The sequence below is a fragment of the Euprymna scolopes genome, chromosome 20 (assembly GCF_053919585.1).
Source record: "Euprymna scolopes isolate OS-2025 chromosome 20, ASM5391958v1, whole genome shotgun sequence".
Taxonomy (NCBI): domain Eukaryota; kingdom Metazoa; phylum Mollusca; class Cephalopoda; order Sepiida; family Sepiolidae; genus Euprymna; species Euprymna scolopes.
In genome coordinates this window covers 11,737,235-11,759,043 of record NC_136501.1, presented here as the reverse complement: position 1 = coordinate 11,759,043, position 21,809 = coordinate 11,737,235, and the positions used below count along the sequence as shown (strand labels likewise).

The window sequence follows — 21,809 nt, the reverse complement described above, 5'->3', positions numbered from 1 at the left end:
TTGCGAGTCTGTATCTGCTCTATCATTATTTTCATGGCAAGTGCTCATCTGAGCTTCAAATTATGATCTCTCCCTGCCAAACTTTCACAAAAAACGTTCGTCTAGCTATAACCACTATCTGGAACTGCCCACTTGTGGAACACTGTTCTGCTGGCTTGCTTTTCAGGCGACTACAATATGGTCGTCTTCAAGTTCAATGTAAACAAGTTCTTGTTAAGCTGTCCTCCTAAATAATCAATTTCTACCCTATTTCCACCAGTAACTATTAATATGCTGTTGTCCTGGTGATCACCTTTATCCTCAATTGGCCTTTGAGCCTTGATAAGTGGTGACTCCCTTGTAAAAAAAAAAAAATTAAGTAAAAACCTATTTAATGACAACATAAGCTGTTCTAGAAGCCAAACTGTACTCAAACCTTGATAAACTAATGGCAAATTTTATTTCAAATATGCGTAATACTATTTCAACAAGAGGATGAAAAAAACTGAAACCAAAAAAAGTAATTTTTATTTAATTGAATTTCTGGTCAGTTGGACCATTTAATTCAAAAAGATATGATCAGAACCTCAACCTTTCATTCATATAAAAATATTTTGCTTTTTTTTTTTTTTTTTTCATTTTATCTGGGGGAGGGTGGAAAATAAATAGCGTTAAATCATTGAACTATTTTATAACCCCCCCCCCCTCAAATTAACTGTATCCAATGGTGAAACCAATTTGTAAGCATGGACCTATATATAAAAAAATTACAAATAATATCACAGTACATAAATACAGTTAAATATGTGAGGACTACAGTATGAAACTAATAATGAAGAAATTTACACAATGAATAAATATTTGAAGACTTTAAGAATTTGAAGCAGAACATTTGGTTCTTATCCAGAAATTAACCTAATTTAAAAAACAAAAATACAAAAAAATCTTTATGATGTACATATCCACCACAGAACAAAAATGTCATATTCCAAAAAGGGTAGGTATGAAACAAAACAAACTTATAAAAAAAAAAATATATGATTTTTATGAATAAAATCTTGCAGGAAAATATTTTCAATAAATTTAGTGAGTATAATTTTGTTGTATTTTGCATTAAAATAAAAATAAAAATTCTTACTTCTGCTTTGTTCGGCAGCACCATACAATAAGAAGTACCACAAGACAAAATATGATGCCAGCAGCAGATCCAGCTCCAAGACCAATCCACAAACTTTCATTCACTGGTGTCACTGAAAACAAACAAATAATTGCTCCCATAACTCGTTTTAATACCATCATAAAATTTTGTGTTAAACATATCTGGATGGCGAAGCTATTGAAGTTATATTTCAGAATTTTGGAGATGAGGATTGACAATTTGTATTGGATTATTCAAACTACTGTTCTCATTTTGAGTATTATTTTCATGTTTTGGTCGATATAACCTCTGATTATTATTCAGGATGCAAGGACCCGTGGCACAATGGATAAAATACTTGGTAAATTCAATTGTAAGTTACATTTTTCTGAAGATTAAAGGTTCAATCTTCAGTATGGATAACACTAAAAAATACAGCTGCACATTATTTAAGAATTCTACCTGATCACGGATGAAGAAACAAGAGCATACTAAATTAAATAAACAGTTTCATTTGGAATTTCATGCAGATTCACAAGTTTGACAGAAAGATTCATGAATTTGACAAGATATATCTGAAGAAGATAGGTTACTTGTATGTATTTTCATTTAGATTTTTAGTTTTTTCAAAATCGTAAACTGTCTACCATTTCCAAACCAAGTTAGACTCTTTTCAAACATACTGATTCAGATTCAGAACTGTCAGCCAAATTAAATCTTTTACTCTGTTCAAATTTACTGATGTATCAACCTGCGACCCCCGACCCCCCCCCATTTCTTATTGTTTTGCTTGATTGTTCTTTCTAGATGAGAAAACCTATTCGCTTTATTTGGATTATTCGGACTACTGTTTTCATCTTCAGTGTTATTTCTACAATGTTTCGGTTGATATAACTTCCAACCTTCATCAGGTGTATCTTCTTTAACTCTGGAATCTTTCAACTGAACTTAGGCATGAGAACAGAATTTTGAATGGAACCCTTTATTTAATCCATGGAGGCAGCACGCTCTTGTTCTGGTAGCCACGATCAAGTAGAAGTTTTATGTAATTTGCAATTTTATTTTTGAGTGTCATCCGTGTGAATCTACAACCTCCAAAAGAGTAACTTACAACTGAATTGTATCAAGTACTTTATCTACTATGCCATGTGTCCTTGTGCAAGATACACCTAAAGAAGCTTGGAGGATTCATAGACCAAAATATTGTGTGAATAATGCTCAAGACGAGAACAGTAGTTGAAATAATCCAAATAATACGAATCATCAATCCTCATCTCAAGAATTCAGAAACAAGAAAACCTATCTTTTACTGATTTTGGTTTTGTAACAATTTAATGCAATTAATGTGGCTAAAAGAAAAGAAAATGGTAAATATTTATGGGATTTAAAAATATCCAATCAAGAAATTACAAAATTTGATGGTTTATTTTTTAGGTTATCTAATGCTGATTTGTTTGATTTACGTTGTTTATTGCTTATTTGTGTTTTTGAGATCTTAGTGTGTGATTATTACAATTTGACAGATGTTAGTGTCATTCTTTGTGTTTTGAGAAGAAATTAAGAAAAACGACAAAAAGGGGGTAGGGGAGGGGGTACAATGAGCAAAAACAAAGATGGAAGTAAAATGACTCCCGGGTAACGCCAGATAAGCAAATCTAAGCAAATAAGATAATCTAAGACATATCTACTTGACACTCTTGTCTCTTCAATAAGTGAGTACCCATAACAAACCAAAATAATTTCCACAAATGAAGATCAGGCATTAAGGAGAACATGATTCACTCTCTTCATAAGGTTAGTGACGACTGCAAAAGCACACAAAATTCCTACTTGTTTAGAAAGTGTTACTTCAGTTTTCCTTCTTGTGAAGCTTGAGAGTCTACTCTAATATTTCATATATTTCCCAAAAGTATTACTGAACGGAGTACCAACAAAACTTGAACACAACCAGACAATAATCCATACTGGTTTCTATTATACCACTTCGACTTGTGGTGTCGATTACACAAAAAATATACCCTTATAATTTTATAAGTTTTCATTGAGTACATATGGCTTAATCACTTTGACAAATTGGTTCTCATTAGATTATTAAAGTTAAGCAATGTTGAGCCTGATCAGTAATAGATAAGTGACTAGATACTGTAAGTCATCTCCTTTGACTAAGATATACAGTGATGATCATATTTATTGGCACGGTAAAATAAAAGTTAAATTTTGTCTAATAAATTCTAAAAAAGGGATTAAATTAAAGAAAATAACAAAGTATATTATGTATTTTTAATTGGCCTTTCCGATGCAGCAATCGGATTTTAGAAAAAATAAATAACAAAGGAACAACAAACATAATTGCAAAAAACCCTTGTTCAAAATTATTGGCACGGCTTTGTTTTTCTTTTAGTATCAGTATAATATCAATCAATTTCCGGTTTACGTGCTTTCTGAACTTTTTTATAGCCATATTATGCTTGTTTAACGCTAATTCAGTGAATAATTTTTTTCAGATAATTTTTAGATAGCGATTTATTTAAACTATTATAAGTGACTAAATTATAATTTTCAATCGCCATGGTTAAAACTAAGGAACACAGCGAAGACGTCAGGAAGCTTGTTGTAGCATGCCATACCAATGGGGAGGGCTATGATAAGATTTCAAAGAAGCTAAACCTTCCCAAATTCACTGTTAGAGCCATAATAAACAAGTTCAAATCGCAAAGCCACGTTATGAGTTTAGAGGGTAGAGGGAGAAAAAGGATTCTTTCCCCAAGAGATGAACGGAAAATTGTTCGACAAGTAAAACAAAACCCAAGGATCTCTGTTGGGGAGACTGTTGATGAACAGAGCACCTCTGGAGTGAATGTATCTCGACATACAGTTGGTAGAGTTTTGAAGAGAGCTGGTTTAAAAGCATGTCGTCCGAGAAAGACTCCCTTATTGAAGCCTATGTACCTGAAAGCAAGGCTAGCCTTTGCAAAACGTCATATTGATAAAGATGTTGCATTCTGGAAACGTGTTCTATGGACTGACGAAACGAAAATAGAGTTATTTGGCCATAATAAAGTGTCTTATATTTACAGAAAATCTGGCGAAGCTTTCCTGCCTAAGAACACCATACCCACAGTGAAGCACGGTGGAGGCAGTTTGATGTTTTGGGGATCCTTTGCTGCCTTTGGACCAGGGCGACTTGTTAAGGTCACAGGTAGCATAAAAAAGGAAGATTATGTTAAAATATTGGATGAAAACCTGAAAGACTCTGCTAAAGAGCTCTCACTTGGTCGTCGTTGGTGGTTCATGCAAGATAATGACCCAAAGCATTCGGCTAAACTGACTAAGAAATGGCTTGAGGACAATCATATTAATGTTTTGGAGTGGCCATCACAAAGCCCAGACCTTAATCCAATTGAAAATTTATGGAGAACATTAAAATTGAGGGTAATGCAAAGGAAGCCTAAGAATCTTATTCAATTGGAGGATTATTGTCAGGAAGAGTGGGCTAAAATTACTACTGAAGAGTGCAACAACTTGGTTGTAAACTATGAAAAGCGACTGAGGAAGGTAATCAAGGCCAAAGGCTATACAATTGATTATTAAATAAATCGTGCCAATAATTTTGAACAAGGGTTTTTTGCAATTATGTTTGTTGTTCCTTTGTTATTTATTTTTTCTAAAATCCGATTGCTGCATCGGAAAGGCCAGTTAAAAATACATAATATACTTTGTTATTTTCTTTAATTTAATCCCTTTTTTTAGAATTTATTAGACAAAATTTAACTTTTATTTTACCGTGCCAATAAATATGATCATCACTGTACATGCAACTGGATTGCACATGTGAATTTTATATTTCATAGAAACTTCTTCATGGAAGCTGGATGCACACACAGGGAAATTAACACATCAACTATTATCAAAATATGTTTTTATTGAACTTGATATATAGGGATGCTATCAGGTTGACAAAGTTCTTGCAGTTTTTAACTTTTAAATTTAGATGAATGTATATTGGCTCAAAAATAAATTTATTGGTCGAAATAAACACCGTCAGAATCAACACACCTTTGCCAATGCAAAACAAGTGTATTTATGCCAGTAATGTAAAAATCTTGCATTCTGGTCGCAATGAAGTTGCTATGGCATTTTTGATATTGCTTAGGTTTGTGAAACATTTCTCATACAGCAAGTTGTTCAGATGTCGTTCAATTTGTGAGGCACCCATTTATCAATTTTTTTGTCTTTCCAATCTCTCTCAAGTGGTTGGAAATCATTGTATATGCTATGTCTAATTCAGAAGCAAGTTCTTGAACAGTTGTGTGGATTGGCTTCAACTAAGATTCTTAATTGATCGTTGCTAACATCTGATGGCCAACCACTACACTCATCATCTTCTTCAAGACTCATTGCCACCAAAACATTTCTTAAACCATCATTGTGCTGTGCATTCAGTAGTGGTTCCTGGGCCTAAGGCTTCGTTGATATAGCAAGCTGTTTCAGCAGCTTTTAGCTTAGCTTGAATTGAAATAATAAAATTGTGCGAATTTACTTTTTTATCCATCTTGTATTAAACATTCTGAAAAGACATAATTATTTTAAAACTAATATAATTTAAACAATTAGATAGAGTGAAAAATGCTCTTTAAAATAATATTTAAAATAAAAAGGTATCATAATGAAAACTTATTTGAAAACACATCATTTAGCATAAAAATTAAAAATTCTGCAAGTACTTTCTTTTCAACTTAATACTTACAGTTACAAAGATTTCCTTGAAGCGGGCCTTCTTCAACAATCCTCGAAACACCAGCACAAGTCTCCAAACATTCATGGTTATCTTCATCAATAAAGTTCACACACCTACAATAAAAATAGTTTGCAAGTGAAAATAAACATTTTTTTAATAGAATAAAGAAAACAACAAACAAAATAAAAACAAATGATTAATTGTAAATATTTAAATAATAAATTAAAATTTTACTGTTAGATAATGAAGAGGATTTTGATTTTATTTGCAAAAAAGATCGCCATTTTAGCTTATGAAATTTTAACCTAACCCTTGTAAAAAAAAAAAAAAAAAAAAAAAAAAAAAAAGTTTCTGTGAGATATTCTGCTCAGAAAGATTTTTGCACTCAAAAACATAATTTGCTGAAAAACAAATGAACTAAATAAAACATAAACAAGTTGGGTTTGTTTCTGTCTAATCCTTTAAAGTTTTCATAGTAAAAACCAACTCTCATGAATTAGGTGATAAGCATCACTTCCAATATAGATGTCAATGTCTAACCTCATACACTTGCTGATTTTTTTTAGGCATTTCAAACAAAACTGGCTGACACCTTATAATATCATAAATCCTGTCCTATCCATCATGTTCAATTATGCTTTAGTACTGCTCAGGAAAGTATGCCTCTATCCACTAGCTATGGGTAAAATAGTAACTCTTGATGATGCATTGAATCATTCATGATAGTGCAATGTTTTTGCACCAAATAATTCAAAAGGATGTTGCTTTCACATAAACAGAACAAAAACAATGTAGTGGTCTATTTTTTTTTGTTTTTTACTATGTTTTTATTTTCACATTAAACTTGATGTATAAAACATTTTTTTTTTCATGACTGGATTTTCTCAGAATTATTATGTTGAGAAAGTGGTCAATCTTTAGATTAAGAAATGTTGAACAGTCATTTACTAAATTTCTAGACTAGTGATGCCAATACTAAAATTTTGTGGATTTTTTTTTATGTAATATGGAGGGAGTGGGGGGGGGATGGCAGAGATGTCCTCCCCAAAAGTGTTGGGAAATGATTAAAAACAAAAAATAAAAAATAAATAAAAAGAAGAAATAGTTGATTACCGAAACAAAAGTATAAGAGGTGAAGTTAGTAAAAAATAGATACAGGCAAAATGAATGCCGATGCTCAAAATGTATAAACATTTTGACCCTTCCCTTTACTTAAAAATTCACCAAAAATCAGGAGAAATTAACCAATTTTAATGAAATTTTCAGTATTTATCAAATAATGATCATTGAATATAATGGACTAATTATTTTTTATTTAAATCTTAGTGGAAATGTATTATTTTGTTTAAACAAAAAATACCTTTACTAAAGTTATGGTTTTCAGTTGTAAATAAAAAACGCAAGAATTTATTTTTGCTTTTTTTATATAAATAAAGCAGCGTAATTTGTAACAATAAAAAAAAATTGTTTTTACAGGAACATTACGAAAAAAGCCCCTAAAGTCCGTGTTAATGAATTTGATATAACTCGAAGAAAAATGAATTCTTCGAACTACCGATATTACGATTGAATTAAGCATTGTTTATTTAATATTTTCACACAAAAAAATTATAATAGCAAAAGTATTTTTTTTTTTTTAAATTACAGATTTCACATAATTTTTATATGCAAGACTTTAATAATTTCCTTGCTCGCAAGAATGTGAAACTTTCGGCGTAACATAATTTTTATATGATCTTGAAGAATAATTAAAAAAAAATTAATTTAAAAATAGGAACATAAAAAATAATTAAATTAAAAACTGATAAAAATTGATACAAACGTTCAGAATAGGAATGTATGGATGCACGTCTGGGAAAAAAAAAAAAGAAAAGAAATCTGACACCCCTACCTCCTTTTACTATCATGACTTCATTTTGAAAGGACATTTTGATTGGCTGAAATATTGGGCCTCCTTATAATCGTGTTTACAAAATTTTAGTTTGTTGCGTTTTTGGCGAACGGTAAATTCCTTGCTTTTTGAGGCTAATTAAGTTATTTTTGCACAAACAAGGTGTTTTTTTTTTAATTCAATATCTTAGGACGTTACTAATTATCTTTGAAATAGACCCAGAAAACTAATATTCATCTTTTAAAGGATTTTTACAATGAATTTATTTAACTTCAAAATTTAGCTGAATTGGGTAGCTCGCCGTGAAAACATTTTTCATAACTTTTTTTTTTCATGTGTACAAATATTTTTTTCCTTTAGGAAATTAACTTAAGTCTCTAATCTTTCAAATACAATTAAACAGTAGTCGGAAACCTACAAAAAAAATTATGATAAATCGGCTTTCAAAACTAGGTCCCCCTATTTTTATCCACCCATTTTTGCTCATACCTAGTAAAAAAACAATAGGAGTCGGTAGTTAACCAAGGCACACAAAGGCAATCTGAAATAGGATGATGGTTAATCAATGTAGAACAATGACAAGGACAAATGACCAGACAGAGATCAATACATTTAGAGTTAGTTTGTAAACAGTTTAAACGGGGGGAGTGAGTTTTACAGACAGTCTTGGGTTAACAGTTTGCAACAGTGGATGGCAGATTATGGCTTGGAGGAGATTGGAATAGCGTTAGCAGACCTGGGATGAGTTGACTGTTGACTGACCGTGTTGACTTTGACAGAAAACTAAGATGTGGGCATTAGCATTTGGAAAGTCATTTTTCACGATGGTTTCAGACACACATACCCAAAATACAACTGATATCTACAGAAAGCGTCAGAGATTGTGTTTTGTTTTTATACTTTTGAGCTACTGCCAGAATGAGAGCAGATAGAAGACCAACAATAAAAGACTATGGTGCAAACAGTGGGGAAGCACATGGCATCACATTGTAATCATAATCTATTGCATAGTCTATTCTGATATCTATTAGGCCAATTATGATCCTTTCTAGAACAAAAAAGAAAAAAAAAAAATTTGTAATGGAGTTCCATTTCTGACTTCTTCAGAAGGTACTTACCTAGAACATTTTTGTTCAGACGTGCATTCCAGGCAATTTTTAATCGTGCATGTACCTGAAAAATAATTTGTTGTTTAATCCATTTCGTATAAATGAAGTTTGAAAATAAAAACACAAGTTTTGGTGCTTCTTCATTATAATAGCGACATTCAAAAATCAAAATATTGAATTTCATGTCATAATATCTACTTAATTATCATGTCACAGTAATGAACATATCCAAAAATTATGAAAAACGATAAGGTAGAAAATTAATTATTAATGAAAATAGTTTTCAAAGATAATTAACGAAAATTGAATTTTGCAAAAAAAAGAAACTGGCGAGTTCGACTTGTAACAAAAGGGAGGTAATTTTTCCTGAAAACTGAAAATCTTACACCAAAATTGTTTCGCTAATTATCTGCGAAAACTCTTTTCATTAATAATTCATTTTCTACCTTAATGCTTTTTGTAATTTTTGGATATGTTCATTATATGATAATTACGTAGATACGATTTGTTTTATTTGAAATTCAATATTTCGAATTTTGCAATTATAACAAAGAACTCAAGTTTTATTTTTCTCAGCAAAACAACTTTGATGATTACATTTTACTGTCTTTCACATGAATTATTTCTTTGATTAAAACCTGCAGATTCAACTAATTAAAAACCTGGGAATGTAATAATCTAAATATGGCTGATATGCCAAACAACTCTAACACAGCCGACATTAAAAAACACATTACTTCGCATGTTACTAACTAGACTCTTAGACATTAAAAATGGCCAAAGTTATAGCCCATTGATTTGCTTTATGCCAAATTGATGGTTGAATATGGTTAAATTTGTTTCCTTTTGTATTTAATATTAATTCCTATTAATCCCTAACTTTGCATTGAACAGATACTATAATACTTAGTTCGCTGCACCTTATAACACAAAGGTCCTTACAAAATTTCAGTCAGATTGGCCCAGTAGTTTCCGAAAATTTCTAGAGTAGATGTAGTATTGTGGTGACTAATACCTATTGCATGTTTTGGAGAAAAGTGGAATGGACAGATAGATCAAGAGAAATATGATATAGATTAAGTGCTGATCTGTAAGCAAAACTATATCACATTTTTAAAAGATATTACATCATATTTTCAAAGATTAATCTTCATTTTGAAACCTAGAAACTTGTTTTATATAAATTTCTACATAAAGTTGTAGTTCTCTTCTTATGGCTTCAGAGATAGACTCCCAAAACTATACTGATTCTAAAACTGCATTACCCATGGTACTTGGATGCATCTATTATTTTGATCAAAGTGGGAACAATAATATCACGGAATCTTTATTTTATTGTGTTTATAATCTGATATTAAAGAAAAACGCCTCTCCAACCACCAATATCCATGACAAATAACACCCTACCTGAGATTTCTTCCTTCAAACTCCTCAGCCTAACATTCACAGGCAACACGAACTGGAACAAATACATTGAGGACATTGCAAAGGCTGCCGCATATAAATTAAAAGATGTACTTAAATTTTTATTTAAGTACATCTTTTGTGTGAAAGTTTTCATGGTTGGATTTTAGTCACCAGCAAAATAAAGTTTATAATTTTGACAGTCATACTTTCTTTTCTTCTCGGAGAGAAAAAAATAGATAACTTTCTTGTTAAAAGTTAACACAGTGCTGGAATAAAATGAAATCATTGACTTTGAAATAAAAAAGAATTTACTTAAAAACAAAAAATCCAACTTACAGATTTTTTCCAAGTCTGTCAACAATGCCCGTTATTTTTTGCATTTGTTGAGAACATTCAACGTTGTTTCTCTACGTTTATTCTTTTTAAGGTTATCAAATAAATGGTTTTAAAGCCTTGTCGCTGGTGTTGTAGCATCCCTTTTAAGGTTTTTGCATAAAAGTTTCCTTGTACTGTGAGTAACATAAGTTTGATTCCTTAATATTTCTGGTTACCAGTGTTATTAGTGCCAAAGATTTGAAGTCCTTAATTTTCATGGTCGCTAGTATTATTATCTCATAAGTGTCCGCAAGAAATACAACTTAGTAATTAATAGAAACAAAATATATTGAACAGAAAGTAAATGCAACAAATAAAGAGTGTGGTTCTACGTCAGTCCAACTGCCAAGTAAGCATGACCTGTACACCAATGCTGAGAGATATATTCTCCCAGTCTTTTTAATAAGTGGAAGAGTTCATTATCATCTGTACGGTGGACACATCACAACACATAAAAAAAATTGCTGCTGAATTTTCGAGTATCCTTTTACCTGGAAGTTCCAATATATTGAAACTATGAATAAGCACACACTGTATCTTAAGATATGTCTTGCCAATATGAAGTTGTTATTAATGGTACTTATTTGAAGAATGTGGTTATACGTTAGTCTGACTGCCACAAATGCAAAACTTGAGCATAACCTGTGTGCTAACACCGAGAAACATATTCTCCTGGTCTTTAATATATATATATATATATATATATATATATATATATATATATATACACATACAGAGAGAGAGAGAGAGAGAGAGAGAGAGAGAGAGAGAGAGAGAGAGTATTTAACAAAGTAAATACTAGCGGGGTGAAGGGTAGAGGCTTTGCCCAGTCGTAAAATATGCTTTAATATGATATTTTAATTTATCCAGATTTTGTATATATTATTGTAGAGTTGTAATTTACAAAAGTAAAAAAAAAGTACTCGGGTGCCTTCAACTAGAATCAAAACCAAAAGGAAAACTGTAGCATTCAAAGCTGGTAACGTTACCACTGTACCAATGTGACACACATATGGACTGATCTATATATCTATAAAAGTGAAATTGTCTCTGTGTTTGTCTGTGTGTGTACATTTTCCTAACAAATTACTCTGTCAATTTTCAGTCTACAGACTCAAGATTTGACATAAGGGGTATTGAGATTTGGGAAAATCTTTTTAATCAGTTTTCGGACAGAAATTTGGCTGTCAAAGAGTCAAAGTTCGATGATTTGACTTTTGAAAACTCTACCAAACTCCTCTGCCAATTTTGGGTCTAAACACTTGAAATTTTAGATCAACATGGATCAAACTTTTTAACTTGAGTCCAAAATAATAAATGCTAAGGGGTCAAAGTTAAAAAAAATTTGACCTCTCAGGCAATTTTTGGTCTAAACATTTAAAATTTTACATAAAGTGCATTTCAGACATAGGGCAAGCTTTTTAATTGGTTTTTGGCTGAAAATTTGGCTACCAATGGGGTCAAAGTTCAAAAGATTGACCATTGCAGTCTAGCAAACTATTCAGCAAATTTTGGGCCTAAACATTTGAAATTTTACATAATGGGTATTCAGACATGCAGCAAGCTTTTTAATCAGTTTTTGAGTGAAAATTTGGCTGCCAAGAGGTCAAAGTTGAAAGAGTTAACCTTTGCAGACTCTACCAAACTCCTCTGCCAATTTTGGGTTTAAACATTTGAAAATTTTAGATGTAGTTTACCTGGACAGGAGTCAAACATTTTAATATATATATATGCACACACACACATAAAGTTATGAACAGTACATAGGGCCCAAGCAAAGCTGGGCTGAATTGCTAGTTAAAAATGAACTAAGATGAATATACAAAATGTATAATGATATTTTCAATTTTGACCTTTTTGATCCCTTAAAAACTATTTTAACCAGCTCAAGACCCATAAAAGAACAGTCCATAAAAAATTCAATCATTTGAGGCCCTTAGCACTGCTCAGCAACTTTTAGTTTCAGAAGAGATAGAGTTTGAAAACATGGAGACAGACAGACAGACATAGTGAGTTTTATATTATAGATTATGGTTAATCTAAATATGAAACAAGTTAACAGTCTGTGTTTTTCTAAGATAACTGAATTTTATAATTACATTTATTTTTATAATTTAATATTAATTAAATATTTAAAAGAAAATGAAAGTTTTAAAATACTATTTAAAAAGACACACATACAATGGATTTAGTAAGATATAAAACCTCACTTATTTTCAAATACAACGTTGATTTTTTGTTTTCAGTTATTTAAAATTGAAATACATAAGATTAAAATTAATTCCTAATCACATTGAATTATCATTTTAATCTAAATTAAATGAAAGAAAATAAATTCTTATTAGAGAGAAAATGAATTAGTTATATGTTTTTTTTTCTTTTCTATATTAATGAAATTATGAAGCATTATCATACACATGTATTATTGGGATTATTCAAATTGTTGTTCTCATCTTGGGTGTTAGAAGTGAACAGTCGTCTGAATAATTCAAATAAGAAATATTAATCTTCATCTTCAAATTGACAAACATTATCATACATCTGCTGTATTCATACAGCTTAGTCATGTTGACACACTGGTTCTCCTTAGATCACCAAAGTTAAGCAACATTGAGGCTGGTCATTACTAGCTGGGTGATCATTTGGGAATACCAGGCACTGTATGAAGAAGAACATCGACACCTCTGCATTTTCCTTGACGCAGGATATACATGCGACTGGGAACAACTTGTGAATTTCATACTCCCATAAAACTTCCCCCTTTGGAGGAAGCGGATTCAAAGTGGCGAGGATGAGTGCCGGTATGGTACAGTGTAGTTAATTTTACAAATAGGCTATAATTTTAGACAATTTATTCAAATAATTTAATGACCAAACAATACTTTATGTGTACATAATTGAATTTAACTTTCATAATAATAAGATTGTATAAATTAAAAAAAAATAAGATATATTGACCAGAATGCAACAGCTGTTCCATCTTTTTTCACCCGAAACAAGGCTGATTGCGATTTGGAAAGTAATGGGATCGTGTCTAACGGGGGACAGCAAGATGTCTGTTCACTTACATTTAAACTTCTGCAAGTTAGTACAGTCTATGAAGCAGAAACAGTGGATGGGGGGGGATTATATAGGGTGTATACTGTTCAGATTAAATCCTCTTTCTGAGATTATCAGAACTAAGCTTAACTCACATTACACATCTATCACATCATTTCTCTCCATACAATGCATGTCTTCAAACTTCACTAATCAGGTTTCATTTCCATACGTCAGAAGTCAATTTCTCAAAACTGTCCAATGCATGCAAACATGTATAAAAGACGTGATGATGATGATATTTCAAGCTAATGGATGAGAGTGATTTGCATCATTACAATGAAATTTAATTAATCAGTAAAATGGTTCTAACAAAATGCCTCTAATACTAGAAAAAAAAAAAAATGAACTTTGAGTCAATCAGAGCTTACTAATTAAATGATTCTCCTGAATTGAATTGTTTTACTTTAGGTACAACTTAAATAATGTAGAAACCATTAATGATATTTTTCTGAAAGAGAAAGGTTTTATGATCCATGGAATATTGTTGCTACATCTGGGCTGGTGCATCTACCACTAGTCTCTCTTTCTTAGAAAGCCCCCCCCCCTATCTAACTTAATAGGTCCCATACTATCAACCAAGCTTCAACCCCTGTCCCATCATCGCAATGTTACAACTCTTTGTCTGTTTTAAAAGTATTTTAATGGAATGTGCTCTGACAAACTCGTAGAACTTGGTCGTAAATACCTGCAACTAACCTGACAAGTAGCAAAATTCCACCTCTTGGTCCCTAGATGCTGCAAATAGTGGTTTCCATCAAACTGCTAAATATTCGAATTTGCTCCCAGTCCTCTGCTTCCCTGACTGTACTGACATGCAGAAATCTAAATGTAATTGTTCAACTCCTAACGTAGTGTCTCTGTAGATGTGGTCTCAAATAGTGACTCCTTACATTGAAGTGGTAATATGTCTTGTTTGAGGTGAATTAGAGTAAACAGTAAAAATATTCCAAAAACACAAACATAAGCATTAACAGAATTAAGAGAATACACTTTATTTCTATTTACTTGCTTTTACACAAACGCAGTTAGAAACCAGGTCGGTTTATAATGTGAGGAAAATCCAGCTTCATAAAGAGGGGCACTCTGGATAAGAACAAAAAATTAAAATTGTCTCAGTCATGAAAGACTTCTCCATTGGCACAGGACAGAAAAGGTAAAGTATTTTTGCTAGTCTGTTCATCATGATAGTATCTAACCAAACAAATACTACATGGCCTATTCTACCAAAGAAGAAGGTAATGCCTGGGAGGATGGTTATATGCCAATCAAACAGATATTATACTACCCTCTGCCCTCGAATTGAGCATTGAAAGAGCATATAATAATACAGTTTAATAGAGATATTAGTATAGTTTCGACTCCAGACAGATATCAAATCTCCATTCGTAATAGATGCGAAGAAGACAGAATAATAATAATGGTGAATATAAGAAAGAATAACAAAATAAGAACAGGAAATTCTAGTTTATAGCAGCTTCCAAGCGAAAACTAAACATGCCATCTCGAAAGACAAATGCTCTATATTAAAAAAAAAAAAAAAAAAAAAAAAAAAAAAAAAAAAAAAAAGAAGAAAACGTACTGTTCACACAGTCTCTTTTGTTGGTGTGCAGGCGGAAATTAGATTCACATACACATGAAGCATTAACACAGTGTGCTTTCCACCCACAGTGCACAGACGTGCATTGGGTTGAGGAGAAGGAGGAACCTGGAAAAATTAGATAAAAAAAAAAATATATTAGCAAAAACAAAAAACAGAAAAAGAAAATCATTAAAATCTGCACAGATCGTTATAGCCGTATAATGTTTTATCTATCATAAATCTATTTTTTGCGTGGGTTAAACGAAATTCGAAACATTAACATTGGTCAATTTTACATCAAAATAGTAATATCTGACCGTTTTAATATTTTGATCAATAGGTGCTTTATGCCAAACTGATGGCTGAATATGTTTAAATTTGTGCTCATTTTTACATTAAATAAAAATTCTTAACTATGCATTGAACAGATACCATAATACTTAGTTTGCTACACCTTATCATAATAAAGGTTCATACAAAATTTCAACCAGATCGGCTCAGAAGTTTCCAAGAAAAAGTGAAATAAATAGACAAAATGAAATATAATATAAATTAGTGATAACAATAATTAACACTGAAATCAGGTTATTTTTAAAAAAATAATACTGATAAACAAAGAAATTAGACAAGCCTAAAAATAACTATTTTAGCATAATTTTGGGGAAGGACTAATTCCATATATATCCATTTTCACCAACCACATTTTTTAGATATACATATAGGTGTAACCACAAAATATTTAAATATTTTGACCAAATATCTCACTTTTGACTGCCTGTTGTACCATGTGTAATAGCTGTCTCAGCATTACCCTGGAGTATTTTTATTTTCATGTTGATCAATTCCCTCATTTAAAAAAAAACACAACAACTTTTCTCTTAATTTCTTGTGAGAAAACATTTTTTTAAAGATAATTAAATGAAAGATTATATGTGTGTGTGACAAAAGTCTATATTCAATATTTCATGATGCTGACCATCTTAAACTTTATTCCTTTAAGTATGTTGATATTCACAACCGTTTCAGCACCTGTTTCATAGCATAAAATCATTCATTTAATTATTATATCAATCAATGAATCTATGCTGCCCTTAATTCCACAGAAGAAACAGCAACTACCAATCCATTAAAAGAAAATAAAATGTATTTGGGCGTGACTACAAAATGCAAAACTTGAAACAAGTTACAATCACCTTTTATTATGATATTTTATGAATATGTATATATAAAAATTTTAATCGATTAAACATCTTTGAAATTTAAATTGCGCAAATACATTCATGTTTTTCTTTTTTAACGCTTAAATCAATAAATAACAAATTTAGAGCCATAGGTGTATGCCATTGTTTTTAACCAATTTTAAAAAAATAGGTTTGTTTTTTTTAATTACATTTTTCTTTCTAATTTACTATTTTAAATATGTCATTAGTAAATTTACTATTTTAAATATGTCATTAGTAAATTTACTATTTTAAATATGTCATTAGTAAATTTACTATTTTAAATATGTCGTTAGTAAATTTACTATTTTAAATATGTCGTTAGTAAATTTACTATTTCAAATATGTCGTTAGTAAATTTACTATTTCAAATATGTCGTTAGTAAATTTACTATTTCAAATATGTCGTTAGTAAATTTACTATTTCAAATATGCCGTTAGTAAATTTACCATTTCAAATATGTCGTTAGTAAATTTACTATTTAAAATATGTTGTTAGTAAATTTATTATTTAAAATATGTTGTTAGTAAATTTATTATTTAAAATATGTTGTTAGTAAATTTACTATTTAAAATATGTTGTTAGTAAATTTACTATTTAAAATATGTTGTTAGTAAATTTACTATTTAAAATATGTCATTAGTAAATTTACTATTTTAAATATGTCATTAGTAAATTTACTATTTTAAATATGTCATTAGTAAATTTACTATTTTAAATATGTAATTAGTAAATTTATTATTTTAAATATGTCACTAGTAAATTTATTATTTTAAATATGTCACTAGTAAATTTATTATTTTAAATATGTAATTAGTAAATTTACTATTTTAAATATGTCATTAGTAAATTTACTATTTTAAATATGTCATTAGTAAATTTACTATTTTAAATATGTCATTAGTAAATTTATTATTTTAAATGTTATTAGTAAATTTATTATTTTAAATATGTCATTAGTAAATTTATTTTAAATATGTCATTAGTAAATTTACTATTTTAAATATGCCATTAGTAAATTTACTTTAAATATGTCATTAGTAAATTTACTATTTTAAATATGTCATTAGTAAATTTACTATTTTAAATATGCCATTAGTAAATTTATTATTTTAAATATGTCATTAGTAAATTTATTTTAAATATGTCATTAGTAAATTTATTATGTTAAATATGTCATTAGTAAATTTACTATTTTAAATGTTATTAGTAAATTTATTTTAAATATGTCATTAGTAAATTTATTATGTTAAATATGTCATTAGTAAATTTACTATTTTAAATGTTATTAGTAAATTTATTTTAAATATGTCATTAGTAAATTTATTATGTTAAATATGTCATTAGTAAATTTACTATTTTAAATGTTATTAGTAAATTTATTTTAAATATGTCATTAGTAAATTTATTATGTTAAATATGTCATTAGTAAATTTACTATTTTAAATGTTATTAGTAAATTTATTTTAAATATGTCATTAGTAAATTTACTATTTTAAATATGTTATTAGTAAATTTATTATTTTAAATATGTTATTAGTAAATTTACTATTTTAAATATGTCATTAGTAAATTTACTATTTTAAATATGTTATTAGTAAATTTACTATTTTAAATATGTTATTAGTAAATTTACTATTTAAAATATGTCATTAGTAAATTTACTATTTAAAATATGTCATTAGTAAATTTACTATTTTAAATATGTCATTAGTAAATTTATTATTTTAAATATGTCATTAGTAAATTTACTATTTTAAATGTTATTAGTAAATTTATTTTAAATATGTCATTAGTAAATTTATTATGTTAAATATGTCATTAGTAAATTTACTATTTTAAATATGTTATTAGTAAATTTATTATTTTAAATATGTCATTAGTAAATTTACTATTTTAAATATGTTATTAGTAAATTTACTATTTTAAATATGTCATTAGTAAATTTACTATTTTAAATATGTCATTAGTAAATTTACTATTTTAAATATGTCATTAGTAAATTTACTATTTAAAATATGTCATTAGTAAATTTACTATTTTAAATATGTCATTAGTAAATTTACTATTTAAAATATGGCATTAGTAAATTTACTATTTTAAATATGTCATTAGTAAATTTACTATTTAAAATATGTCATTAGTAAATTTACTATTTTAAATATGTCATTAGTAAATTTATTATTTTAAATATGTCATTAGTAAATTTATTATTTTAAATATGTCATTAGTAAATTTACTATTTTAAATGTTATTAGTAAATTTATTTTAAATATGTCATTAGTAAATTTATTATTTTAAATATGTCATTAGTAAATTTACTATTTTAAATATGTTATTAGTAAATTTACTATTTTAAATATGTCATTAGTAAATTTACTATTTAAAATATGTCATTAGTAAATTTACTATTTAAAATATGTCATTAGTAAATTTACTATTTAAAATATGTCATTAGTAAATTTACTATTTTAAATATGTTATTAGTAACTTTACTATTTTAAATATGTCATTAGTAAATTTACTATTAAAAATATGTCATTAGTAAATTTACTATTTTAAATATGTTATTAGTAAATTTACTATTTTAAATATGTCATTAGTAAATTTACTATTTAAAATATGTCATTAGTAAATTTACTATTTAAAATATGTCATTAGTAAATTTACTATTTTAAATATGTCATTAGTAAATTTACTATTTTAAATATGTTATTAGTAAATTTATTTTAAATATGTCATTAGTAAATTTACTATTTTAAATATGTTATTAGTAAATTTATTATTTTAAATATGTCATTAGTAAATTTACTATTTTAAATATGTCATTAGTAAATTTACTATTTAAAATATGTCATTAGTAAATTTACTATTTTAAATATGTCATTAGTAAATTTACTATTTAAAATATGTCATTAGTAAATTTACTATTTTAAATATGTCATTAGTAAATTTATTATTTTAAATATGTCATTAGTAAATTTATTATTTTAAATATGTCATTAGTAAATTTACTATTTTAAATGTTATTAGTAAATTTATTTTAAATATGTCATTAGTAAATTTATTATGTTAAATATGTCATTAGTAAATTTACTATTTTAAATATGTTATTAGTAAATTTATTATTTTAAATATGTCATTAGTAAATTTACTATTTTAAATATGTTATTAGTAAATTTACTATTTTAAATATGTCATTAGTAAATTTACTATTTTAAATATGTCATTAGTAAATTTACTATTTTAAATATGTCATTAGTAAATTTACTATTTTAAATATGTCATTAGTAAATTTACTATTTTAAATATGTCATTAGTAAATTTACTATTTAAAATATGTCATTAGTAAATTTACTATTTTAAATATGTCATTAGTAAATTTACTATTTTAAATATGTCATTAGTAAATTTACTATTTTAAATATGTCATTAGTAAATTTATTATTTAAAATATGTCATTAGTAAATTTACTATTTTAAATATGTCATTAGTAAATTTATTATTTTAAATATGTCATTAGTAAATTTACTATTTTAAATGTCATTAGTAAATTTATTTTAAATATGTCATTAGTAAATTTACTATTTTAAATATGTCATTAGTAAATTTACTATTTTAAATATGTCATTAGTAAATTTACTATTTTAAATATGTCATTAGTAAATTTACTATTTTAAATGTCATTAGTAAATTTATTTTAAATATGTCATTAGTAAATTTACTATTTTAAATATGTCATTAGTAAATTTACTATTTTAAATATGTCATTAGTAAATTTACTATTTTAAATATGTCATTAGTAAATTTACTATTTTAAATATGTCATTAGTAAATTTACTATTTTAAATATGTCATTAGTAAATTTACTATTTAAAATATGTCATTAGTAAATTTACTATTTTAAATATGTCATTAGTAAATTTACTATTTTAAATATGTCATTAGTAAATTTATTATTTAAAATATGTCATTAGTAAATTTACTATTTTAAATATGTCATTAGTAAATTTATTATTTTAAATATGTCATTAGTAAATTTACTATTTTAAATGTCATTAGTAAATTTATTTTAAATATGTCATTAGTAAATTTACTATTTTAAATATGTCATTAGTAAATTTACTATTTTAAATATGTCATTAGTAAATTTACTATTTTAAATGTCATTAGTAAATTTATTTTAAATATGTCATTAGTAAATTTACTATTTTAAATATGTCATTAGTAAATTTACTATTTTAAATATGTCATTAGTAAATTTACTATTTAAAATATGTCATTAGTAAATTTACTATTTTAAATATGTTATTAGTAAATTTACTATTTTAAATATGTTATTAGTAAATTTACTATTTTAAATATGTTATTAGTAAATTTACTATTTTAAATATGTTATTAGTAAATTTACTATTTTAAATATGTCATTAGTAAATTTACTATTTAAAATATGTCATTAGTAAATTTACTATTTTAAATATGTCATTAGTAAATTTACTATTTAAAATATGTCATTAGTAAATTTACTATTTTAAATATGTCATTAGTAAATTTACTATTTAAAATATGTCATTAGTAAATTTACTATTTTAAATATGTCATTAGTAAATTTATTATTTTAAATATGTCATTAGTAAATTTACTATTTTAAATGTCATTAGTAAATTTATTTTAAATATGTCATTAGTAAATTTACTATTTTAAATATGTTATTAGTAAATTTATTATTTTAAATATGTCATTAGTAAATTTACTATTTTAAATATGTCATTAGTAAATTTACTATTTTAAATATGTCATTAGTAAATTTACTATTTAAAATATGTCATTAGTAAATTTATTATTTTAAATATGTCATTAGTAAATTTATTATTTTAAATATGTCATTAGTAAATTTACTATTTTAAATATGTCATTAGTAAATTTACTATTTAAAATATGTTGTTAGTAAATTTACTATTTTAAATATGTCATTAGTAAATTTACTATTTTAAATATGTCATTAGTAAATTTACTATTTTAAATATGTCATTAGTAAATTTATTATTTTAAATATGTCATTAGTAAATTTACTATTTAAAATATGTCATTAGTAAATTTACTATTTTAAATATGTAATTAGTAAATTTATTATTTTAAATATGTCATTAGTAAATTTACTATTTTAAATGTGTTATTAGTAAATTTATTATTTTAAATATGTCATTAGTAAATTTATTTTAAATATGTCATTAGTAAATTTACTATTTTAAATATGTTATTAGTAAATT

At 27.0% G+C, this 21,809-nt stretch overlaps 1 protein-coding gene across 1 annotated transcript in view; it reads right to left on the bottom strand.

The window, feature by feature from the left end:
• LOC145241325 (uncharacterized) overlaps positions 1-21,809 on the bottom strand; it is a 151,528-nt gene that overhangs the window by 30,448 nt on the left and 99,271 nt on the right. The window contains exons 3-6 of the mRNA XM_080104154.1: positions 15,319-15,444; positions 8,865-8,919; positions 5,865-5,968; positions 1,118-1,229 (exon numbers count right to left, since the gene is read on the bottom strand). Of these exons, the coding sequence (XP_079960280.1) occupies positions 1,118-1,229; positions 5,865-5,968; positions 8,865-8,919; positions 15,319-15,444 (397 nt within the window). The remainder of the gene's footprint in view (positions 1-1,117; positions 1,230-5,864; positions 5,969-8,864; positions 8,920-15,318; positions 15,445-21,809) is intronic.